General features: G+C 41.6%; 1 protein-coding gene across 1 annotated transcript in view; it reads right to left on the bottom strand.

The window, feature by feature from the left end:
- LOC126198545 (mitochondrial mRNA pseudouridine synthase RPUSD3-like) overlaps positions 1-26712 on the bottom strand; it is a 144096-nt gene that overhangs the window by 102761 nt on the left and 14623 nt on the right. The window contains exon 2 of the mRNA XM_049934954.1: positions 13232-13424. Within this exon, the coding sequence (XP_049790911.1) occupies positions 13232-13424 (193 nt within the window). The remainder of the gene's footprint in view (positions 1-13231; positions 13425-26712) is intronic.

The following is a 26712-nucleotide window of genomic DNA, read 5'->3' as shown; positions in this document are numbered from 1 at the left end:
ACCAAAAGTGAACTGACCTTTTTTTCCGCCCCCAAATTTGCTGTGTTGTGTATTATACCTGTTTTTATGGCATGTGTTAAATTAATGTTTTAAGCTGATTTATATACTTGAATATAAAAATTAATTATGGGACTTAATGAGCAAAACAGTTCACTATTCAATCCTCTCGAAGTGCTAAAATAATAACTTTAGAAACACATTCTTACTCATCAAAATGCAAGATCCAGGAATTAAACAATATAGCTTTGAAAGCTTAAGGCATGCTCTTTACAGCTGTGGCAAGAAAAAAAGGAGTGAACAAGACACAGTTGATTTATTGCCCCCAACACCCCAAAAAATACCCTAAAATTTGCACATAGAAAATTTTGGCCAACTTTGCAGCTGCATACCTTTTCATCTAGGCATCCAATGTTTATTAAATCTGATCCATATATAGACATCATAGGTACGAATAACCCTCTTTAAGTTTTTGTGTGATTGGTTCATATGCAAAATAATAGTGGATGGTCAAAGCTTGGCTCTCAGAATAGTGCGATGAATTTTTCAGCCAATTTAGAGGCTTGTGTCTGTATTTAGGTGTGGCTAAATACCTGATTTTTGCCATGGTGGGACTCAGCACAAAAAGCTGTCTCTGTATATTACTGCTATGACCAAATGTTTGCTAGAACTTTTAAAAAAGCCTAACAAACTTGGCACGTTTGCACCTTCATACATGATGCGAAGATGAGTAGCCTCTCTTTAAAAGCCCCTAAAACTTCAACCACTGAAGATGCTGAATTGGAATTTGGTATGTAACTGTCAAAGACAATATAGAACCTTCACACCAAATTTGATTACATTTGGAGATGGATGAGTGGGGAGTCCTGGTCCCTGTGACATGATCCATCCGTGTATGTTTTGTAAACATCTACAAGGCATAAAACAAGATGTGGCACAATCCTTTACCTCTGCTTACATGAAAATACACATTACATGATGTATTAGGTTACACGTGGAACATAATCCAAATTTCTACACTTGACGCCACATTTTACACAGCCCATGTCTAACTCCTATGTGAGTGAAATCATGTCATTACATTTGCATGACCACATTACAATATGTGAATGCTGTGGATACTCAATACACAAGCTTTCAGTTACAATCACCTGTTATTCGATGTTGTCAAAGCCATACTCCACACATCATCACCGACATTGTACTACCGCATGTCAGAGGGGATGAACATCTTTGCTGGTGTGACAGGAAATGTCAACATATCTTACATTCCAAAATAGGAAAGCCGATAACTCAATTATGGTATACTAATTTCTGTAACTAGAAACCTGCAGTACAGTATGCTATATAAAGCACACAGAAAAATGAAAATTCTATTATAATCAGGCAAAAAATTATGTCAGTTATATGCCCATTACAAAAAAAGCTGCCAGAGACTCACTCTATGTGTGTGTGTGTGTGTGTGTGTGTGTGTGTGTGTGTGTGTGTGTGTGTGTGTGTGTGTGTGTGGTGGTGGTGGGGGGGGGGTCTATATTTGACAAACACTTTGATGGCTAACATACCAACAGGCTTTTTGTTGTGCCTTTCTGCAACTCAGCATCTCCGCTATATGATGAGTAGCATCTACCCTTTTAATTACATTTTTACATTCCATCCTGGATTTTCCATTGTTTGATTACTAGAGCTTTACTGCATATTTAGAGCAATTCACAGTCGGTGATTTACGTGGAATATACTCTCAACGCAGATATAGAAGAGTTATTCATTCAAGGGGTGTTAAAAACATACATACACATGCTATTTTACAAGTGTTCAAAACCTGGATTTGTTTAATAATAGATATGCAGAGAGATGTCTTTTCTATTCTAAATACTTTAATTTATTTTTATTGTAGTTTATATCAGCCCAACTTGGACATTTAAGTAGTAAAGCTACAGATGTTATGATAGTAAAGCTATCTGTAATAGATGAAAAATTAACAGAATTTTTTAGCCTGATAACAGAATTTTCATTTTTCCTTTTGTTTGTCATGGTTTTAAGACGCAAAACTGCTATGGTCATTAGTACCCGGTCTGTGGCATAGGTAAAAAAAAAAAAAAAAAGAGGGTTGTTTTCCCCAAAAAGAGCTTCAAATGACCGACGTCATCTCATTGACACTGATAAACTCGAGGACGCGATCGGCTGAGCGAGTGTCATCAGTTAAAATGGAAGATATATCAGGCAACAGCTATAGACGGGCGTGTAACGGAGTAAAATAGGAGCACTGAAGTAAAAGGTGTCTCACCATCCACAGTTGAAAGCAATGGGGACAAAGTGGAGGAGGACAGCCACTTAAAATATATTGATGGCTAAAAAGACAGGGCCCTATCCAGAGTCTAATTAAAATTACCTCCTCCCGATGAGGTGTTCGGGAGGGAGAGGTCCAAGCACAGTGAAGAGCTTTCACGTCCCGCAATTTATTATTGGGAAGTGTAGACCAATGTGCATGCCATAAAAGAGCAATACAATGACATAAAACACTCTGTAGATCAGCGAAGGGAACCATGCAATCAGCAGGCTGAAGAAGAGAGGCTGCAGCCTCGGCCACTATATCGGCCACCTCGTTTCCACGGACACCAACGTGTCTTGGAATCCAGAGGAATGCCACAGAGACGCACCCCAAGTGGAGCAAGTGAAGGCAGTCCTGAATCTGGTGGACCAGAGGGTGGACAGGGTAAAGAGCTTGGAGACTGAGCAGAGAGCTAATCGAATCTGAGCATATAATATACTGTATCCACTGATGGCGACAGATGTATTGGAAAGCCTGGAGAACAGCGGGAAGCCGAAATCGGTTACGGGTGTCGCCAACAATATAGCCACTCCCAACACCAAATGATGGTTTTGAGCTACCAGTGTAAATAAATGTGGCATCCTTCATTTGTGCGCATAGAGCAGCAAATGCCTGATGATAAACGACAGAAGGGGTACCATCCTTTGGAAGTTGACAAAGGTCACGGAGCAGGCAGGTCCGGGGGCAGAGCCAAGATGGTGCTGTACCCCCAGTTGTCAAGAAAGTTTTAGGAAAGTGGAAGGAAAGAGAACGTAGCAGTTGAAGGAAACAGACTCCCGGTGGTAGTAGAGAGGAAGGGCGGCCTGCATACCCTAAATCCAAGGAGGCGTTGAAAAAAAGGTCATGGGCTAGATTAGCAGGCATGGAAGAGCGATGGCTAGCATAACGACTCAGAAAGACAGCTCACCGATTGGACATCAGAGGTTCAGCAAGTCTCAGCATAAAGGCTTTCCACAGGGCTGGTGTAAAAAGCTACAAACACTAAATGCAATCCATGGTGGTGGACAGAGTCAAGACGCCCGAAGAATAGGCGGCCGAGCAGAGGAGTAAACTATGCTTCCATAGTTCATTATAGAGCGCACTAAGGCGTGAAAGAGACGGAGAATGACCACTCGGTCCAACCCCAGGAGGTACCATTCACAACACAGAGGGTGTTGAGAGATAGCAGACAGCAGGCCAAAAGATAGGAAACGTGGGAGGACCAGCACAGTTTCTGTCGATCATAAGACCCAAGAATTTAGCGACATCCGCGAATGGAAGGTCGACAGGGTCTAGATGTAGGGAAGGCGGACAAAACTCCGTACAACGCCAAAAATAGACACAAACGGTCTTACTGGGAGAAAAGCGGAAGCCGGTTTCGATGTTCCAAGACTGGAGGCGATCGAGACATCCTTGAAGATGTCGTTCAAGAAGGCTGGTCCATTGAGAGCTGTAGTAGATCGCAAAATCGTCCACAAAGAGGGAGCCCGAGACATCAGGAAGGAGATAATCTGTAATTGGATTTATAGCGATGACAAACAGTACAACACTTAGCACGGAGCCCTGGGGCATCCTATTTACTTGGGAGGAAGTACAGGAGAGAATAGTGTTCACCCGCACTTTAAATGTGCGCGCTGTCATAAATTCACAAATAAAAAGGGGCAGCTGACCTCGAAAGCCCCAAGAGAAAAGTGTGAGGAGGATGCCTGTCCTCCAACAGGTATCATATGCTCTCTCCAGATCAAAAAATATTGCTACTGTTTGGAGTTTCCTGAGAAAATTGTTCATGATATAAGTGGAGAGAGCAACAAGTTGGTCAACTGCAGAACGATGCTTTCGGAAACCACATTGCTCAGGTGTTAAAAGGCTTCGGAACTCCAGCCACCAGGCTAAACGGCAATTCCTTACATACAAAACCTTACATACACTACTCGTGAGGGAAATGGGGCAATAGCTAGAGGGGAGATGTGTGTCCTTTCCAGGTTTCGGAGATTGAATGACGATAGCTTCCCTCCGTCTTCTGTGAAAAGTACTGTCAGTCCAAATTCGATTATAAAGGCGAAGGAGGTAACACAGACTATGATATGATAAATGCAGCAACATTTGGATGTGGATATCTGGTCCTGGGGCGGAAGAGCGAGAAGAAGAGAGTGCATGTTGGAGTTCCCGCATGGAGAAAACAGTATTATAGCTTTCGCTATTTTGAGAGGAGAAGCAAGAGGTCGCACTTCCGCTGCACGTTTCTTCGGGAGAAAGGCTGGCGGGTAATTTGAAGAGCTCGAAATCTCAGCAAAGTGTTGACCCAATGAGTTAGAAATTGTGATGGGGTCCACTAAGGTATCATGCTCGACAGTGAGCCCAGAGATCGGGGAGAAACTAGGCGCGGCAGAAAACCATTGAATTTGACTCGAAACTTCTGAGGAGGGAGTAAAGGTGTTAAAAGAGTTAGTAAAGAAGTCCCAGCTTGCCTTCTTGCTATCGTGGATGACGCGACGGCATCGAGCATGTAACTGCTTATAAGCAGATACAGTTGGCCAAAGTAGAATGGTGGCGGAAAACGCGAAGAGCACATCGCCGCTCATGTATTGTGTCATGGCACGCCTCGTTCCACCAAGGAACTGGGGGGGGGGGAGGGGGGGGGGCACGGGGGCAAATCGGAGGTGCAAGGTATTGAACGTTCCGCGGCTGTAAGAACAACTTCTGTAACATGAGTGACCTGATTGTCGATGCTAGGAAAATGACGGTCATCGAATGTCGCTAGACGAAAAAAGTGTCCAATCGGCTTGGGCAAACTTCCAGTGTCTTGGGTGCATAGATGGCAATTGTGGCTGCAATTGAAGGACATATGGAAAATGGTCACTCGAGTGTGTACCAGCAAGAGTGAACCATGCAAAGCACCGAGCTAGCTGAACAGTACCGACCTAAAGGTCCAAATGAGAGAAACTCGTCATGGAGGCAGACAAAAATGGAGGTTCCCCAGTGTTGAGGGGAACAAGATCCGCTTGGTGGAAGATCAATAGGGAGCCTCGCGGACAAGGACGCGAAGATCCCCAAAGCGGGTGGTGGACGTTGAAGTCCCCAACCAGCAAATAGAGGGGCGGGAGCTGACCAAGGAGATGAAGGAGATCAGCTCTTGCCATCAGTGTGGATGATGTTATGTATACGGTACAAAGAGAGAAGGTGTATCCAGAAAGGGAAAGACAGACAGCAACAGCTTGGAAGGAACAGTTTAAGGGGATTGGGTGATAATGGACGGTGTCATGGAGAAAAATCATGAGTCCCCCATGTGCTGGAGTGCCATCAACAGAGTGGAGATCAAACCAGACTGACTGAAAATGAAGGGAAACAAAGCATCGTGGGGACACAGCTTTGTTTCCTGAAGACAGAAGATGACCGGCAAGTAGGATCATAAGAGGATTGACAATTCATCCCCATTGGCTCTAATGCCGCGGATATTCCAATGGATAATTGACATAGGGTGGACAGAAAATGGAAGAATCTTACCACGGTTGCTCTCAACTCAACGACAGCGGAGAGCTGGCGGCCAACAGCGTGGAACGGCATTCAGCCAAAGGCAGAAGATCCTGATCCATAGGTTGTTCGGGGGCAGCTCCTGCCACCAGCGATCGGCCGGTTGATCGGCCGCCAACAGTGCACCTTGGCGACACAGAGGACGGCCGAGGGCGGTTACCACCAGGTGGCACTGTAGATGAGACACGCCGTGTCGAAGAAGGAGAGGAAATTGGTTTCTTATGAGCCTTATTGGAAACAGGACGTAGAGATGAGGGAGGAATCGATGGTTGTGAAGTCAGGGTACGTAAAAAATCTTAGCGAGCAGGCTCTTTTTTGGAAGTCCGGGTGTCTGATTTTGGGGCTCGTGATTTAGCAGAAGCCGATGAAGGGTGAGCCATAGAGTGAGCAGGTGATAGTAGGGAGGTTGAACGGGCGATCTTTGTGCCGGCCAACCTGACGACCGTGGCACTAAATGTGAGATCACAAGTCTGCATGGGTGCCTCCTTTGTAGGCCGAGGAGATGCAAGGACAGTGCTATATTTACCTGCTGGAGGCACAGTGGGCTTTCGACTGGCAAATAACTTACAAGCAGCAAATGTAGACACCTTTTCCTTCACTCTGATTTCCTGAATAAGCTGTTCATCTTTGAAAATGGGGCAATCGCTGGAGGAAACATCGTGGTCACCCATACAGTTGATGCAACGAGGGGATGGAGGTGGACAAGCACCCTCATGGGCATCCTTGCCACACACAACGCATTTGGCCAGATTGGAACATGACTGGCTGGTATGATTAAACCGCTGACACCGATAGCAACACATAGGGTTGGGGATGTAAGGGCGAACTGAAATTATTTCATAGCCCGCTTTAATGTTCGGTGGAAGTTGAACTCCGTCAAATGTCAAGAAGATAGTTCAGTTTGGTACCAAGTTCTTGTCAACCCTTTTCGTGACTCGATGTACAGCCGTTAAGCCCTGGGCAGACAGGTAGTTTTGAATTACCTCATTGGACAATCTGTCGAGTGAGAGTGTATAAACCATCCCACTTGATGAATTTAAAGTGCGGTGCGCTTCCACCCGGACAGGGAAGGTGTGTAGCAGTGAAGTTCCCAGCAATTTTTGGGTTTGGAGGGCACTGACTGTTTCTAACAACAAGGTGCCATTTCGTAATCAGGAACAAGACTTTACAGGACCCGCAATTGTGTCGACACCTTTCTGAATAACGAAGGGGTTGACCGTGGAGAAGTCTTGACCTTCGTCCAACCGAGAAACAACAAGGAATTGTGGCACTGATGGAAGAATTGTCCGTGGCTGGGACTCATTAAACTTTCGTTTGTGAGCAGAAATTGTAGACGTAGAGGAAACCATTGCAGAAGTACCCCCCATGATTACCGGTGTCTCCGATGGTGCGCTCCTTCCTTGGGGGAGAACTCTCTGAGGGCACTTCCGCCTTAGGTGATTGTTCACACCTCAGGTCACACCTCCCGAGAAACGGACGGAGGGACCAATTCGCACGTTCAGAAGGTACCAGCTCTGGTAATCACCCCTCCCTGGGCCTGGCCGTTACCAGGGGGTACGTACGTGTCCTACCTGTTTACCCAGGGCGGGGAATTGTGTGTTATCCCGTCACCGGCTACGCATGCATGGGAACGTGTGGATCGGCCTTCAGACATGCACAGGGAGGAAAGAAAGAGAAAGGGAGGAACAAAGAAAAGGGAAGAAGAGAGGTCTCATACGCCGCAGTGGAGAAGAGGGTAAAGAGAAGAGGCAAGGAAAAGAGAAGGACAAAGGGAGGACAGACTTTCCAACATAGAAAGCAAAGAAGAGAGACTGTCTTATGGTTATAAGCGTCCGTCTCCAGACGTAGGCACAAAACATACTCCCATAGGGGGAGAAGGGGAAGGGAAGAGGTGGAGGTGGGTGGTGGGTGGGGAAGGATGTGGAAAAGGAAGGTATGCAGCCCGGAAAGGAAAGAGAGCCACAATAGCTTGGGGTCCCATGCTTGCAATGCACGTATCCACAAAAGAGTTGTGTACCCCCTGGGGGGTCATTTTTCCTTGTGCTACATACAGCATACTGCACATCAGGTATCTGTTACACACATTTGTATATTTTAATTTAGTCATATGTTTCCCCATTTTTGAATGTAAGATACACTGACCTTTTCTGGCACACCAATGGAGATGTTTGTGCACTCTGACATGCTGTAGTCAAGAGTCGGTGACGTAAAGTACATCTTTGACAACATAAAGTAATGGCCAATTGTAACTGTCAGTTTATGTATCAAGTGGCTACAACTTTACACATATTGTCATGTGGTCATATAAAAGTAATGACATGGCTTCATTCACAATGATGTTAGATGTGGACTACGTAAAATGTGGCCTCAAGTGTGGAACGTAATTTCAAATTATGTTCCGCATTTAATATGACACATTATGTGGTGTGCATCCACATGAAAGTAGAGGTAAAGGATTATTCTATGTCTGTAACAAGATTGTTATTATGTCTTTTAGGTTGCTGTTGTTGTTGTTGCAATGGGTTTCACACTGGTATGTTTTATTTTAGATGCTTGATAATAACATAAATGTAGTAACAGACTGATAGCACAAATAATAACACAGCCTACTACAGATCATGTTTTCCTTCACACAATTTCTAGAGTTTATGGGTCCACAGAAAAGCGAAATAATAAATATTTAATTCTTGTCTGCCTAATGTCCACATGACAATAATGCTTCCCCCCAAAGTGCTAATAACACTAATCAATATTTAACCAATTACAATAATAACACAGCTCTACAAAATAATTTTTTTTTTTTCGTTGCCAGGGAAGTTTGAACGAAAATGGGATATTGTTATGATACTCATTCCGAGTATATTTGTACTTTTTCCAAATTGGCTCTGGTTTTTGAGATATAGGTTATTTGTGGAAATGAGAGTGTCATGTGGATAATATCGACTGCAGGGTCCATATATGGTGTAATGTATTTGCTACCTGTTTTTTAATTAGTGATATTGTACTATCTTTATTAAACAATTGTGCTCAGGGAGTGCATCTGTGTGGTTGAGGATTACATCATGCAAACATCACACTGTCAGCATGTGTTCAGTCCTGTTGTGCGGTGCGTGTGTTGAAGATATTGAGGGTTGTGCAGATTTGAATTCGGCGGTACTCGACATTCATTTGTTGGCCGAGGTAATCCCCGCAACAGTCGATAGGTAGCGTTCAGTGTAAACATGAAAAATGGCGATGGTCGAAAGTCACACACATGTGCAGTGCAGCTTCAAGGAGATAGAACCTTTTCATCGGGACGTAGCAAATAAGAGGTGAGTATTCATTTCACACAAAACAATTAATGATGTTTGTTGGATGTGATTGACATGCAAATACAAGAAAGTTCTGCATAATATGCAGTATTTGTGCAATTTTGTTTTAGGAAAACATGAGTTCTTCACGCCGTCTTTGCGTGAACCATCCAGATGAGTTCTGCTACATTTGTGGTGAATACGTTCTTCAAAAGAACAGGAAGAGTATCACTCCTTTTGTGAAGGAAGCGTATCTGGCATATTTCGGAATTATACTTGGAGATCAAGACAAGGCGTGGGCACCCCATAAAGTTTGTAAATGCTGTGTGGAGTGCTTAAGGCAGTGGACAAAACGAAAAAGGAAAAGCTTAAACTTCGGAGTGCCTATGGTATGGCGAGAGCAGAAGAACCATACAGATGATTGCTATTTTTGCATTGTTAATGTGAAAGGTTTTAATAGGTTCAAAAAACAAAAGTGGGAATATCCCGATTTGGAGTCAGCAAGAAGACCGGTGGTGCACAGCAACGATGTTCCTGTACCAACCTTCACAACATTACCCACACTAACATCATCAGATGACGATGTGCACGGCGAGGAATGTACAAGTAGTGGTTCGGAATACGAAGGACGTGAGACACAACCCCAGCAGTTCGATCAGAAAGAGCTCAGTGACTTGATACGAGAACTCAATCTTTCAAAGCAAGCATCAGAACTCTTAGCATCCAGGCTTAAGGAAAAGAACTGTCTTCATCCAAGTGTTAAAATAACAGCTTACCGGACGAGAGAAGAAAACCTTCTTCCATACTTCAACCAAGAAGAGGTTATAGTGTATTGCAGCAATATACCTGGACTTTTACTTGAATTGCGGCTGCCGGAATATAGACCAGAGGACTGGCGTCTCTTCATAGACAGTTCCACTAGAAGTTTAAAATGTGTTCTCCTACACAATGGCAATCGTTACGCATCTATTCCAATTGCCCACTCAACAAAACTTTGTGAAGCATATGCTAACATCAAGATGGTTCTGCAGAAAATTCAGTATATGCAGCACCAGTGGTTGATTTGTGTTGATTTGAAAATGGTGAACTTCTTGCTTGGACAACAAAGTGGATACACAAAGCACCCATGTTTTATCTGCATGTGGGATAGTAGGGCAAAGCACGAACATTGGAAGCAGAAAACATGGCCTCCAAGGGAACATATGGCTGTTGGTGAACCAAACATCATTAATGAACCTCTGGTTAGTAGGGACAAGATTGTTCTTCCACCATTACATATTAAGTTAGGACTAATGAAGCAATTCACCAAAGCTTTAGACAGAAATGGTAATTGCTTCACATACATCTGCAATACGTTCCCTGGACTCAGTAGTGAAAAACTTAAGGCAGGAATATTTGATGGTCCTCAAATTCGCAGGCTCATCAACGATACCAATTTTACAAGTGTCATGACTGTCACTGAAGCATCGGCCTGGAACAGTTTTGTCGCTGTTGTAAAATGTTTTTTGGGCAATCATAAAGCTCCCAATCACGAGGAACTGGTCAAAAACATGCTCACTAACTTTCAAAACTTAGGAGCTAACATGAGCATAAAATTGCACTTCCTTCACAGCCACTTGGATCGATTTCCTCGTAATCTAGGTGATTTCTGTGAGGAACAAGGAGAGCGGTTCCATCAAGATATGAAAGGAATAGAGGAAAGATATAAAGGAAGATGGGACAGGCATATGATGGCAGATTATTGCTGGAATCTGCAACGCGACTGTTCTGAAGAGACCTATAAAAGGAAAGCGTGCAGGAAGCGGTTCGTCATGGACGGAAAATGATATACTTATAGAGAAACTTTTCAATTATGTTTTATACGTGGAAAAGATTATTTTCTTTTTTCATTGTAGTTTGTAGCGCTCGAGTTCAGTATTAGCAATTTTTTCTAATTTTTTGAATAAATCATGCATTATCTCAAAAACTAGAGGCAAACTGCATAAATGGTTGCTATATTCGTCCTCAGCACCATTAACCCATCCTAAAGCCACTCAAATATCCTTGGCAAGAAAATGAGTGTTGACCAGTGTAATGGTGTGCCGCAAGTGATACACAGTCCAGATTGAGCACTGTATTATTTTTCTTTTTTAAGTGTAAAACCAGAGTTACACGTCAAGTCTTTTGAAATATGTTCTGTGAAATCTGGCCAAGGAACATAAAGAACTTATTCATACCACATTTATCAACCTTCAAGATCATTCAATTACCTCATACTCTGCCTCTAGTAATTGCTCTCTTGAGAAGTTTGCACCCAAGTCAATTTAATCCCAACTGTCTAAATCTTTTCAAAATTTTATTCATCTATCACTTATTGGGTCTGCCACAAAGATGTCTCCATCAGGTCTTTCCACCATCACAGTTTTGGCAGGGTATTCAAACATGTGTGATACATCCTGCCCGTCAGTCTTTTTTCCTCCATTTACTGAACTATGTTGAGTTGCCACATCAATTCATACAATTCCTGGCTCTGCTTTTTGCAGCTAACAGCATCTTGCATTGCATAAAAACATTCCTCAAGATTTTTTGTTGAAATACTAACAGTCTCTCATCCTCATTTGTGCAAATACAGTTTCTGATCCACATAATGCCACTCAGAGCTGTTACTGCATTATACGTGAGTTTGCTTCTGCTGGAAATTGTGTGTGAAGACCCAATATACTTAATGCCGAAATACGTTCTGGATGCATTAATAATCCACTGTTTTATATTTAGCTTTAAGTTGCTGTGATTCTCAAACCAGGTATACATTTACTTGAAGTTTCCTTCCTCAGCCAAACTCAGGTCTCATGCCTGTAATGCTCCACTGTATAGCACAATCCTTCCATCTTCTCAGAGTTGATTTTAAGGTTGAGTTTGCTAACATTATAGGCTAGGTTCCTCACTGTTGCCACTACCGCGGCTTCCAACTTGGGCAGGGCTGTTATGTCATCAGCATAATTTAAAAATTACATTCTTCCACTACCCAAAAGGCACCTTTATAATTTCTGCCGGTTTTATCAGATGGCATTCTGGGCCATTATGTTAAAACCATGTGAGTGAGACAGCATCACACAAAAAAGTCTATCTGAACACTTTTTAAAATTATCTTGTTAGTCACTCTCATTCTCTCCTTAGTGACTCACCACCATACATAATGGTTTCTTCCTGATCCAATCAAGTATGCAGTGCAGAAAGAATAATTGCTTAAAGTCCCCTGTGCTTGCTCTAATTAGGCTAATCTTCTCATCACAATACCTGTGGATGCAATATATAAGTGACTGAAGAATATTTCTAGATTCTTCACTTAAAAATGGTTCTTGAAACTTTGTAAGCAAGCTCCTGTGGGATAATTTATTTCTGTCTTCTGCCTTCAAGAGCCTGCAAGTTCAATTTTTTCAACATTCCCACGACAGTCAGTCAGCCATGTTTGAAACAAACCAGTGACTATTCATGCCAGCCGCCTTTGCATACATTCAGTATCACCTGTTAGTCCTATTTGGTATTTATGATGGAAAAAGAGTCTGGAATAAACAGAAATACGTAATGTGTCAGAAGCTTTTTGGGTTGAAAAATATCTGTGCCCAAAAGTTCAAGCCAGCAGGGGTATCTGAACACACTACTGTCATCGGTCTGTAAGCACCTTCACCACGCATTTGCAACTTTCAAATGATGTCCCCATAACAGGTCGTCACAGTGCTGATACCAGCTTTTGCTACTTGCCTGCAGTAACAAGCAGCCACTACTGAATAATGTATAGCAGTAGTCTTCAGGAAATATTGTGGAATACTCCAAACATGATCCGTTGACAGTCCCATGTGGTATATATGGAGCATATCCACCAGAAAAGCACGAAGAATCACATAAAATTTCCATGTTTGGCATCCCAAGGGTTATCTATCCACCTGTTCTCATTTAAGCTTTTCATGAGAAGGTACTGGTTTTCTGGAGATTAAAAAGAGTGTTACACTAAAAAAATAATCAGATAAATGATACTAGGAATGAGTAAAAAGATGAATATGAGGGTACAAACTTATATAGAAAGTATAACTACAAGCTATTTCCAATGTGCAAACATTAGCCATACCTTCCAGGGGTTTTTACTGGACTGAGGGAGCGGTACCCCAATTCTTCAGCGATGTATGGTAAGGCATCTAAAAGAGTTTCCTGACAGTCTCCCACAACTGCTGTGTTCAACAGATACGATTCTGATAAAAAATTTTTCTTAGTTGGTGGTTTCACACTTATGCCATAAGGCTTGTTAAGAATTACCAGTCCATCTGTGAATACAAAAATAACTTTATGGATCTAAAATGTGTTACCGATGTACACTATGATTTAGTATGAAAATTTACCTTATTTTTACTTAACATACAGAAAGATCAAATATGGAATAAGACAGCTCATTTGACCACACACACACACACACACACACACACACACACACACACACACACACACACACACACACGTTGGTGATACGGACTATTGCCACGAGATTAAATGCAGCAGCAGTAGCAGAGCACTTTTTGTCTATGAGAACACCAGATGTGCTTATACTTAGATCATTGCCCACACTCACATTCAAGTAACTGATGAAACAGTTTTACCTAAAAGGTACACATTAGTCTGCAAAGCACCTTACCCTTCCTCAATATCTTCTCAATCCAATGGCACTACACATTCAATGTGGTTTGCTATTCGCAAATAACTCTACAAAGATCATAAGGAAACAACGGATGGGAGAACATCTCGATGGCAAACACTTATCTTCCACATTCCTCTCTGCTCCAGCTTCTTATTATTATGCAATATGTCACCAAACTTGCAATTTTTTGAGACTGGGCTAAACATTTTGCCCATCTGTACGCGTAATATCCATTGACCACAACTGAGAATTCCAGGTCTGGACATCAGAGCTAAGTTTCTGCTAACTCTATAACAAACACTTTTACAGTCAACATAAAAGAAAACAATGATGTTCACCATCTGAAGTGCAACACTGATGGTTTTCTGTGTAAGGTATTGATGTTACACTTCCTGTGTGCGACCTGTAAGCCTCTTATGTTCGATGTCAGTAGATTTATTTATTAAACTTTCTCTCAATCACCATTCTTGATGTTTGCTGAGGTGGCCTTGCTACTCAGTTCCACCTAACAGTGTTGCAGCAGTCTTCACAGGACTCTGCTTCCTTGAGCATGGACATGTGCTGAAAGAGATAGTTTGTTTTCTTCCAAGCTACTTGCATGTCATAAATGAACTCCAAGCCACCTATGCTGACATTTTCTCTTACAAAACAGCACCTCGTAGTACACAATCTTGTATACAATGTGTATTGACGGGTCTTTTTAAAAACTGATGTGGCTTCGGCAAGATCAAGGTTAGATTAGAGATACAATTAGATTCAGTTTTCGTTCCAAAGACCCAAAAATGACATGATTCTTGTGGGCACAGAGCACGTCAGAAAGTATAACATAAAAAACATAGAACATTTGAATATAATACTCACTTCCCTCATCATTTGTCAGTAGATTGTCAAAATATGTGACGACGTTACAGTAAAAACAGGAAGTAGTAAGTAGTCCCTGCATAAGCCTATTTACCAGTCAGTTGCCCCATCAACCATGGACCTTGGCGTTGGTGGGGAGGCTTGTATGCCTCAGCGATACAGATGGCAGTACCGTAGGTGCAACCACAACGGAGGGGTATCTGTTGAGAGGCAAGACAAACGTGTGGTTCCTGAAGAGGGGCAGCAGCCTTTTCAGTAGTTGCAGGAGCAATGGTCTGGATGACTGACTGGTCTGGCCTTGTAACACTAACCAAATGGCCTTGCTGTGCTGGTACTGCGAACGGCTGAAAGCAAGGGGACATTACAGTGTGTTAACTGTAAGACGGCAGAGTTGTGAGGGGAGTGCGGGGAGAGGAGGTAGCAAGCATTGGCTGGCGAGGGGAGAGGAGCCGTTGGGTGGGTGGGGGGTGGGGGTGGGGGAGGGGGGGGGACAAGGCACGCCTACCAGTTGCAGTGCTGGCACTACAAATTGCACGTCATGCTTACACGAAAGCAGACGAAAGGCTTGGAAGTAAAACTCTTGTAAATGTTGTTGGTAAACGAAACTGAAATCGTCATGTACATGAAAATCTATATATATAAAAATGAATGTATGTATGTTTGTCTACCATGCGCTCACAAACCATTCATCCGATTGCAATGAAACTTTGGTGAGTTGTTCTCCGAACGCCCGAAAAGAGTAATGGACAATGGTTCAACAGTTAGGTCACTGTAGCATGCGTAGCACAATTGATTAGGTAAAGGCTTGTCATGCAGCGGACCCAGGTTCGATTCCCACTGCTCGCAATTTGTTCTGCTCCCTTTCCCTTTCGCAGCATTCAATCACACGCAATATAATTTTGCGAGCATTGCTACGTAATACTGGCTTCCTTCTAACCGTAGGCCTACCGGTAGGGGTTGTTGGCGACTCCCAAGATGGGCGAGCAAATGCCTCTTCATTCATTTTGATAATGTTTAGCACAACTGCACAATAAAAACACGCAGAACAGTACAGCGCAAAACAGTAACGACGCGGACAACAATGGCTACCTTGTACAACACAGTCAGCTACGTAATGTTGGCAGCAGTCGAAACTGCGTGCCTACCGAAGCCTCCTGACGTTTACCGACTTATACTGATTCAGGACTAGGGAGAGGTCTGCCATCTAAAAGTTTACACACTGTACAGACGTAATTTTTCCCGAGGGCATGCAGCTTTACTATATGGATAAATGATGATGGCGTCCTCTTGGGTAAAAATATTCCGGAGGTAAAATAGTCCAAGATTCGGATCTCTGGGCGGGAACTACTCAAGAGGACGTCATTATCAGGAGAAAGAAAACTGGCGTTCTATGGATTGGAGCGTGGAATGTCAGATCCCTTAATCGGGCAGGTAGGTTAGAAAATTTAAAAAGGGAAATGGATAGGTTAAAGTTAGATATAGTGGAATTAGTGAAGTTCAGTGCAGGAAGAACAAGACTTTTGGTCAGGTGCATACAGGGTTATAAATACAAAATCAAATAGGGGTAATGTAGGAGTAGGTTTAATAATGAATAAAAAAATAGGAGTGCGGGTAAGCTACTACAAACAGCATAGTGAATGGATTATTGTGGCCAAGATAGCCCATGCCTACTACAGTAGTACAAGTTTATATGCCAACTAGCTCTGCAGATGATGAAGAAATTGATGAAACGTATGATGAGATAAAAGAAATTATTCAGGTAGTGAAGGGAGACGAAAATTTAATAGTCATGGGTGACTGGAATTCGAGAGTAGGAAAAGGGAGAGAAGGAAACATAGTGGGTGAATATGGATTGGGGGTGAGAAATGAAAGAGGAAACCATCTGGTAGAATTTTGCACAGAGCATAACTTAATCATAGCTAACACTTGGTTCAAGAATCATGAAAGAAGGTTGTATACATGGAAGACACCTGGAGATACTAGAAGGTATCAGATAGATTATAGAGGGTGAGTCACCTAACATTACCGCTGGATATATTTTGTAAACCACATCAAATACTGACGAATCGATTCCACAGACCAAAAGTGAGGAGAGGGGCTAGTGTAATTGGTTAATACAAACCATAAAAAAATGCACAGAAGTATGTTTTTTAACACAAACCTACGTTTTTTTAAATGTAACCCCGTTAGTTTTGTTAGCACATCTGAACATATAAACAAATACATAATCAGTGTCGTTTGTTGCATTGTAAAATGTTAATTACATCCGGAGATATTGTAACCTAAAGTTGACGCTTGAGTACCACTCCTCCGCTGTTCGATCGTGTGTATCGGAGAGCACCGAATTATGTAGGGATCCAAAGGGAACAGTGATGGACCTTAGGTACAGAAGAGACTGGAACAGCACATTACGTCCACATGCTAACACCTTTTTATTGGTCTTTTTCACTGACGCACATGTACATTACCATGAGGGGTGAGGTACACGTACACACGTGGTTTCCGTTTTCAATTACGGAGTGGAATAGAGTGTGTCCCGACATGTCAGGCCAATAGATGTTCAATGTGGTGGCCATCATTTGCTGCACACAATTGCAATCTCTGGCGTAATGAATGTCGTACACACCGCAGTACATCTGGTGTAATGTCGCCGCAGGCTGCCACAATACGTTGTTTCATATCCTCTGGGGTTGTAGGCACATCACGGTACACATTCTCCTTTAACGTACCCCACAGAAAGAAGACCAGAGGTGTAAGATCAGGAGAATGGGCTGGCCAATTTATGCATCCTCCACGTCCTATGAAACGCCCGTCGAACATCCTGTCAAGGGTCAGCCTAGTGTTAATTGCGGAATGTGCAGGTGCACCATCATGCTGATACCACATACGTCGACGCGTTTCCAGTGGGACATTTTCGAGCAACGTTGGCAGATCATTCTGTAGAAACGCGATGTATGTTGCAGCTGTTTGGGCCACTGCAATCAACTGAGGACCAATGAGGTGGTCGCCAATGATTCCGCACCATACATTTACAGTCCACGGTTGCTGTCGCTCTACCTGTCTGAGCCAGCGAGGGTTGTACACGGACCAGTAATGCATGTTCCGTAGATTCACTGCCCCGTGGTTTGTGAAACCCGCTTCATCGGTAAACAGATAGAACTGCAATGCATTCTCTGTTAATGCCCATTGACAGAATTGCACTCGATGATTAAAGTCATTACCATGTAATTGCTGATGTAGCGACACATGAAACAGGTGAAAGCAGTGACGATACAGTATGCGCATGACACTACTTTGACTCAGTCCACCGGCTTTCGCAGTGTACCGTGTACTCATGTGTGGGTTCATGGCAACAGCAGCTAACACACCAACTGCACCCGCTTCTCCTGTGACGGGCATGTTACGGACCCGTTTGCGTGCTACGACCATACCTGTTGCATACAGTTGGCGGTAGATGTTTTGCAATGTGCGGCACGTTGGATGCTCTCTGTCCAGGTACCGTTCTGCATACACCCTGCAGGCTTCAGCTGCATTTCGTCGACACTCGCCATAGATGAATATCATCTCCGCCTTTTCAGAGTTCGAATACACCATGGTCACAGTTCCTACAACACTACACTATCACAGACGTCTGGTAACACGGTGTACTACAGTTGGTCTGCGTGTGGAGACGAATGCAGAGTAACAATAGCAGCAAGCGCTACATGCGGACACTGCGACAGGTAGACCAAAGCACAACAGTGCACTACAGCCACACTCGTAAACACGGTCGTCATCGTAAACATGTCGCTGCAGATGCTGCTCGCCGACTGTGGCCCGTGTTTGTTACAGCACGCAACTGAACGTCGGAGGTTTCAAGCGTCAACTTTAGGTTACAATATCTCCGGATGTAATTAACATTTTACAAAGCAATAAACAGCACTAATTACGTATTTGTTTATATGTTCAGATGTGCTAACAAAACTAACGTGGTTCCATTTAAAAAAACATAGGTTTGTGTTAAAAAACACACTTCCGTGCATTTTTGTATGGTTTGTATTAAACAATTACACTAGCCCCTCTCCTCGCGTTCGGTCTGTGGAATCGGTTCGTCAGTATTTGATGTGGTTTACGAAATATATCCAGCGGTAACATTAGATGACACACCCTGTATAATGGTAAGACAGAGATTTAGGAACCAGGTTTTAAATTGCAAGACATTTCCATGGGCAGATGTGGATTCTGACCACAATCTATTGGTTATGAACTGTGGATTAAAACTGAAGAAACTGCAAAAAGGTGGGAATTTAAGGAGATGGGACCTGGATAAACTGAAAGAACAAGAGGTTGTAGAGAGTTTCAGGGAGAGCATAAGGAAACAATTGACAGGAATGGGGGAAAGAAATACAGTAGAAGAAGAATGGGTAGCTCTGAGGGATGAAGTAGTGAAGGCAGCAGAGGATCAAGTAGGTAAAAAGACGAGGGCTAGTCTAAATCCTTGGGTAACAGAAGAGATACTGAATTTAATTGATGAAAGGAGAAAATATAAAAATGCAGTAAATGAAGCAGGCAAAAAGGAATACAAACGTCTCAAAAATGAGATCGACAGGAAGTGCAAAATGGCTAAGCACGGATGGCTAGAGGACAAATGTCAGGATGTAGAAGCTTATCTCACCGGGGGTCAGACAGATACTGCCTACAGGAAAATTAGAGAGACCTTTGGAGAAAAGAGAGCCACTTCTATGAATATCAACAGCTCAGATGGAAACCCAGTTCTAAGCAAAGAAGGGAAAGCAGAAAGGTGGAGGGAGTATATAGAGGGTCTATACAAGGGCGATGTACTTGAGGACAATATTATGGAAATGGAAGAGGATTTAGATGAAGATGAAATGGGAGATACGATACTGCGCGAAGAGTTTGACAGAGCACTGAAAGACCTGAGTCAAAACAAGGCCCCGGGAGTAGACAACATTCCATTGGAACTACTGACGGCCTTGGGAGAGCCAGTCCTGACAAAACTCTACCATCTGGTGAGCAAGATGTATGACACAGGCGAAATTCCCTCAGACTTTAAGAAGAATATAATAATTCCAATCCCAAAGAAAGCAGGTGTTGACAGATGTGAAAATTACTGAACTATCAGTTTAATAAGTCACAGCTGCAAAACACTAACACGAATTCTTTACAGACAAATGGAAAAACTTATAAAAGCAGTCCAGTTTAGACTCCGTAGAAATGTTGGAACACGTGAGGCAATACTGACCCTACGACTTACCTCAGAAAATAGATTAAGGAAAGGCAAACCTACGTTTCTAGCATTTGTAGACTTAGAGAAAGCTTTTGACAATGTTGACTGGAATAATCTCTTTCAAATTCTAAAGGTGGCAGAGGTAAAATACAGGGATCAGAAGGCTATTTACAATTTGTACAGAAACCAGATGGCAGTCGAGGGGCATGAAAGGGAAGCGGCGGTTGGGAAGGGAGTGAGACGGGGTTGTAGCCTCTCCCTGATGTTATTGAATCTGTATATTGAGCAAGCAGTAAAGGAAATAAAAGAAAAATTCGGAGTAGGTATTAAAAACTTTGAGGTTCGCCGATGACAATGTAATTCGGTCAGAGACAGCAAAGGACTTGAAAGAGCAGTTGAATGGAATGGATAGTGTCTTGAAAGGAGGGTATAAGATGAACATCAACAAAAGCAAAACGAGGATAATGGAATGTAGTCGAATTAAGTCGGGTGACGCTGAGGGAATTAGATTAGGAAATGAGACACTTAAAGTGGCAAAGGACTTTTGCTATTTGGGGAGCAAAATAACTGATGGTGGTCGAAGTAGAGAGGATATAAAATGCAGACTGGCAATGGAAAGGAAAGCATTTCAGAAGAAGAGAAATTTGTTAAGATCGAGTGTAGATTTAAGTGTCAGGAAGCCGTTTCTGGAAGTATGTGTATGGAGTGTAGCCATGTCAGGAAGTGAAATGTGGACAATAAATACTTTGGACAAGAAGAGAATAGAAGCTTTCGAAATGTGGTGCTACAGAAGAATGTTGAAGATTAGATGGGTAGATCCCATAACTAATGAGGAGGTATTGAGTAGAATTGGGGAGAAGAGGAGTTTGTGGCACAACTTGACAAGAAGAAGGGACCGGTTGGTAGGACATGTTCTGAGGCATCAAGGGATCACAAATTTAGCATTGGAGGGCAGTGGAGGGTAAAAATCGTAGAGGGAGACCAAGAGATGAATACACTAAGCAGATTCAGAAGGATGTAGGTTGCAGTAAGTACTGGGAAATAAAGAAGCTTGCACAGGATAGAGTAGCATGGAGAGCTGCATCAAACCAGTCTCAGGACTTAAGACAACAACAACAATAACCAGTCAGTTGTCATGACATCCATTATAGCCATGACTTTTTTTTCTTTTTCTTCTTGTCTTCTAAACACCTCCAAAGTATGCTGCCAAGGAACAAGTGGCCCCAAACAAAAAGTGAAGACATTTACTTGCCGTTCCCCATTGTGGATGTGATGGGTTTAAAACGTTCTCCCATCTGCACCAATCCAAACCTCTGAGCAACTTAGCAATTTTTATGTTATTAAATCATCATCAGGGGTGAGGCACACAACACTTAACAAAAATTTATCTTTACAACGAATTAAGACTTGAAAGCAGGACCTTTGGATTTACAGTCTGAACTTACCCACCACATGCAACTTAGGTATAGCACTGAAAAGCATCTATTCTTAGGAAGCACCCACCTCACTCTCAACCTGTGCCTTGTCACTACAACTGGTTTACTTATACAAACATTTAAGATCTCATATAGACACAATTTAAAAATTGTATACCTAAGCTCATTTAGCATTAGGGCCTAACCTACTTTCCAGAATGTCCGCACAAATTCCACTAGCTGCCCAAAACCTATGTGGTCATACATATGACATTAACTTTCAAAAGAAAACTGCCTGGCGGAAAAAGAATTTCAGTGTTGAAGAGTACCTATTAAGGCGCGTTTAAACTGAGCTCAGAACATGTTTTTGTTTGGAACATTGTGTGCAACTTGTCCCCTCAACATGTTGACAACATTGTTCGTTGTTCGCATTCCTGTTTACACTAGCGACCAACATTTCTACGTATTCGCATAGTCTGCTACGGTGAACTGATAGGTTACTTTGCGTATTCACATCAAGAGATATGCTATGTCAAGTGAAGAGGAAGAATTAATGACATTTGGTGCTGCAATAATAATACTTAACGAAATGAACAGACCAAGAAAACGACATAGTCATCACTGGTGGACCAAAACATACTATAGAAGACATGGCGGGAATGACATGCTTTGTGAGCTGAATTTGGAAGACAGTTCTGGCTTTCGTAACTTCACTAGGATGTCGCCGTCAGATTTTGAAATGTTGCTGAATATTATAGGACCAGTTGTTTCAAAGAAAGACACAAATTTCAGAAAAGGAATCCCTTTGAAATAAAGACTTGCTGTTATTCTTCGTTTTCTGGCATCAGGAGACTCCTATTGAAGCCTTGCATATTTATTCCACATTTCAAAGCCAGCCATATCTCAAATAGTTATGGAAGTTTGTGAAGCTTTGGTTGAAGGATTATGTAAAGGTAATTAAGCTATGTTAACAGCAATGAAACATATACCCCAGCAAGAAAAGTGACAACTCAAAAATGGCAGTTTTGAGTTTATGTCACTGAAAAATATGGATACAATTACAGTATTACTTTTGTATATAATATAACAGAATATACTGCCATTAAATACTCACTTGAAATGTAAAAGAAGCTAGGACTACTTCACTAAAAGTTTCGTATAATTCTTTAAAAGTATTTCCTCAAATATTGCATTTTTGAGTTGTGTCACTGTTCTTGCCAGGTTGCGGCGTATTTAATTGATTAGATATTTATTTTTATATTAGTATTTACACATTTGCATCATTCCATAAAGATAATTTCTTCAGAATCCAAATCAGATATGGTGACAATGAATGTGACAGGGAAATCTACGGTTGAAGTTGACGCTGATGATGCTGCTGTGTGTATGTTTATTACTGTATGCTGCTGCTTCCTCAGAGCATTCAGTTGGCGTTGCTGTTGCTACTGCATAATATTATGCAACATTTCTGCTGCATTAAGTAAGGGGTCTCTTCTTCCACCCCCCACCCTTTAGCCAGTTTTTGTGGAGGTGGTGTTTTGTCCTCTTCACCCTTCTCTGCAGGTTCCTCTGTTTCAGTTGCTGCATGTTGAGGTAGCTCTTGCGAAACCTGAAGCCAAATTTACTTGTTTCAGATGCCAGCTACTGAAGACGAATGGCATTCAAAAGAAAGTGTGTTCCGCCAAGCACTCCACTTCCCTCAATGCGTGGTAGCAATTGATGGGAAGCACATTGTTCTACAGTGAGCTGTTGCTAGTGGGAGCGAGTTTTATAACTATAAAGGATCGTTTAGTATTGTGTTGCTTGCTGTAGTTGACGCCAACTACAACTTTTTATATGCTGATGTTGGCTGCCAAGGGAGGATTTCTGATGGAGGTGTTTTCAAGAAAGCCTCCATAAGTGAATTAATTCAGAAAAAGAAACTGAACTTGCCACGTCACGAGTGTTTACCTGGAGGGACAAAGCCACTACCATATGTATTTACGGCAGATGATGCTTTTCCATTACATGAAAACATTATGAAGCCGTATCCAGGTAGGCACAACAGAGGCTCTAAAGAGAGAGTCTACGCCATACGATAATTTATTTACCACAAATTGTCAAAGGCAAGGATGAGTGTGAAAAACACATTTGGTTTTATGGCTTCAGTGTTCTGGGTCTTCAGCAAACCGAAGCTATTACAACCACAGAAGGCACAAACCATCACAATGACAGCAGAGTGTCTGCATAATTTTTTAAGAAAAAAATCAGAGTCAAGAAGTTATTACAGCCCACCAGGAAGCTTCGATTCTTTTTGTCCACAAACAGGAGAAGTCATTCCAGGGGCATGGAGACGAGATGCTAATGTAACCTCTATTACTACACTCCCAAATATACCATGGGGAACTTCTCAAACATTCAAGGAAATTCGCGACGAATTTGCCAACTACTTTGTGAGCCCACAAGGAGCTGTTCCATGGCAAAATAATTACTGTTAAAATTGTTGTACAAGAGAATAAAATTAATCATATGCAAGTATAACCTTGTTTACCTCTTCAATTGTGTCCCAGGTCTCCTTTGCTTCCTGGATATCATCCAGGAAATGTAGATATTTAAATACGAACCACTTTGTTTTGTAAAGTGCGTCAGTACCACATCCAGATTTTTTACTGTCCTCTATTTTTCTTCTCTCTCATTGGTACTGAGACAAGAGATATTTAATTTTTTTGTCCACATCACTGCTGCTGTTGCCAAGCTGAATCGTGTTTGATTTTAGTATTTTTGTAACCTCCACAATGTACATTCTACGGGCACTCCTCTGCCTCATACTGCGATATCAATTGGAAAATTTTGTCTCGTGACCACTCTATTTCAGATAAAAATTAAGGGAAATAAAATAAACGCACCAATACACTCACAGCAAAACAAACACCAAGATTCTCACTGAAAGCAAACTAATACTCACGCTGCGTAGCGGAATTTAGTGGTAGCAGGCCACGAACAATGTTTCTTTGATCTCTACCGATGCAGCCGTGGAACACTGATTTTGTGTTGCGAACATCAGTTGTCCATTACTAGCCACAAACAATGTTGCAAACAATGTTGTGAATAATGTTGTGAACTCAGTGTAAACGCGCCTTTACATTGAATTTGTATATACTTTTTTTTGACATGTCTTACATTAAACATACAATCGCTGCACACAGTAAAATCCTACATGATCAAATAAAACTCAGTTGAATTCAATTCAAGCATCTTTAGAATGGGTTTGAATTACACTCCAAGAATGCACCACTGCCACAATTTACAGCCAGTCACACCTGAGCTTAACAAATAAGCTGCCTCAGAGTCAATAACACTATTTTAGTTCTGCGGCCATTTCTGCTGGCAACTAAACCTGAAACGTACTGCCCTCTACCATTAAAGTGGTCATGAGACATTCACTGGCTTCACCAACTCTCAACCAAACTGCCAGCTTCCAACACAGCTAAGCCTCAGACTATGCTACAGACCAGTTTGTCACTGTGATTTGAATGTAAAATGTCCCATGCCACATCATTACAATTTATTGTGCAAATGTTCCATGGAACGTAAAACTACCTAACACTGAAAGCAGTAGGAAAATTTGATAGATAATAATATGATCATGCTGAAAAGAGAGAAACTAAATGTGCTACGCTTATAGATTTGAGCAAAGCCGTCAACTCAGTATCACATGGGGCTAGTAATAAAATCTGTGCACTATTGCATAAAAGCTAATTTAATATGTATATTTAGAACCTATCTATCTGAAAGGTTATGCAAATAATCAGATGTCAAAACTGTTGAAAATGAAACATGATATCAGGGGTTGGTTCTTGGACCCTCCCTTCTCATTGTTTACAAAAAGGATTTCTCAAATCACATATGTGAGAACATATTATATGCTGACGACATAACACTGATAACAGGTGGCAACATAGAAAGTGTTCAAAACTACAACAGAGAAATAATTGGAATGACTAATTACTGCTGTATGGCCATCCAGCTATCCACTGACAGAACAAGGATGGAAGAATTTCTATCTCTCTCCGTGCAATAAAGTATGAGATAAGAATGTGACATTACTTGGAGTTGTGATCTAAACAAGTTTTTTGTGGGATGAACGCATTTATTATAAGGGTCAAACTAGCAAGAGTAACTTTTTTGTTACATAAATTACAATAAAATATCTGTAAGAATCTACTTCTATACTCTTATTATACATTCTTCCACTCACACCTGTAATAAGGAATACTGTTGCATGGGGAAATGGACCAGAGTCAACTCTCATTTTCCAATGGCAGAAGAAAGCCATTACATCTATTCTGGGTTTGTCTCACTAAAGAGACTTGCAGAAGTTAGTTCAATTCACTTAACGTACTGACAGTTCCCAGTCTTTATATGTATGGTTCCCAATTCATGCCAAAGAAAATTTATACAAACTTAGACTAAGAAATAATGTTCATTTGCACAATACAAGAAATAGCCACATGATACGTTTACCACACTCAGGACCGTCCCACACACACAATAGCCATAAACAACTGGTGATTATTTGTTATCTATGCTTGCAAAATTTGATGACTGAACATGTAAATGGTATTCTCTCAGTAAAGTAACTCTTCTAAAATGAAAACTGTGATCTGCTGAAGATATTATTATTGCTATGGTTAGATACTATTCTAGAATACATCCCCATCTCAAAAATTTTGGAGAATGATGTCAGCAGTGAAATAGGCCTATAGTTATTGAATCTCTCTTATCACCTCTCTTAAAGAGGGGATTAACGACTGTACATTTCAGTCTCTCTGAAAAAATGCCTGGAGTTAGTGATGCATTATATATTTTGGGTAAGACTGGGTTTATTATGTGGGAACAAATCTTTAGTACTTTATTCGAAACACCATCAAAATCAGATGAGCTTTTATCTTTGGAAGGATGTACTGTATAATTTTCTTAATTTCAGAAGAAGTTGGTGATGCATTCATATGACTGAATTTTATGAGAGTTACTTTTCCTACATACTGCTGTTATTCTTATCTTGAGCTGTTTGTCCCTATGCTTTCTACTACATTTAAGAAATGATTAATATATTTGATACCTGTGATGCATCACTTATAGCCCTTCCATTTAGTTCAATAGTGATGTTATCCTGATCTGTGGTTGGTTGTTCTGTTTCTTGTTTCACTGCAGTCCATTTAGCCTTAAGTCTGTTGGAATTACTGATTTCTGACATTATGTGCACCTTCCTTGCATTTTTTAAAAACTTTCTTTAGTAATATTGAGTGGTTGTTGTAGTGTACAACTCCTGCAGGATCTCTACTTGTTCCTGCCAACAGATACATTTCGCTTTTCCTTTCACAAGATACTTTAATCCCTCTAGTTACACATTTTTTTTTATATATACATGGTTATTT

Source organism: Schistocerca nitens, chromosome 8 (assembly GCF_023898315.1).
Source record: "Schistocerca nitens isolate TAMUIC-IGC-003100 chromosome 8, iqSchNite1.1, whole genome shotgun sequence".
In the NCBI taxonomy this organism is placed as follows: Eukaryota; Metazoa; Arthropoda; class Insecta; order Orthoptera; family Acrididae; genus Schistocerca; species Schistocerca nitens.
Note: the sequence above shows the minus strand (reverse complement) of the source record. Positions and strands in the feature narration are given on the sequence as shown.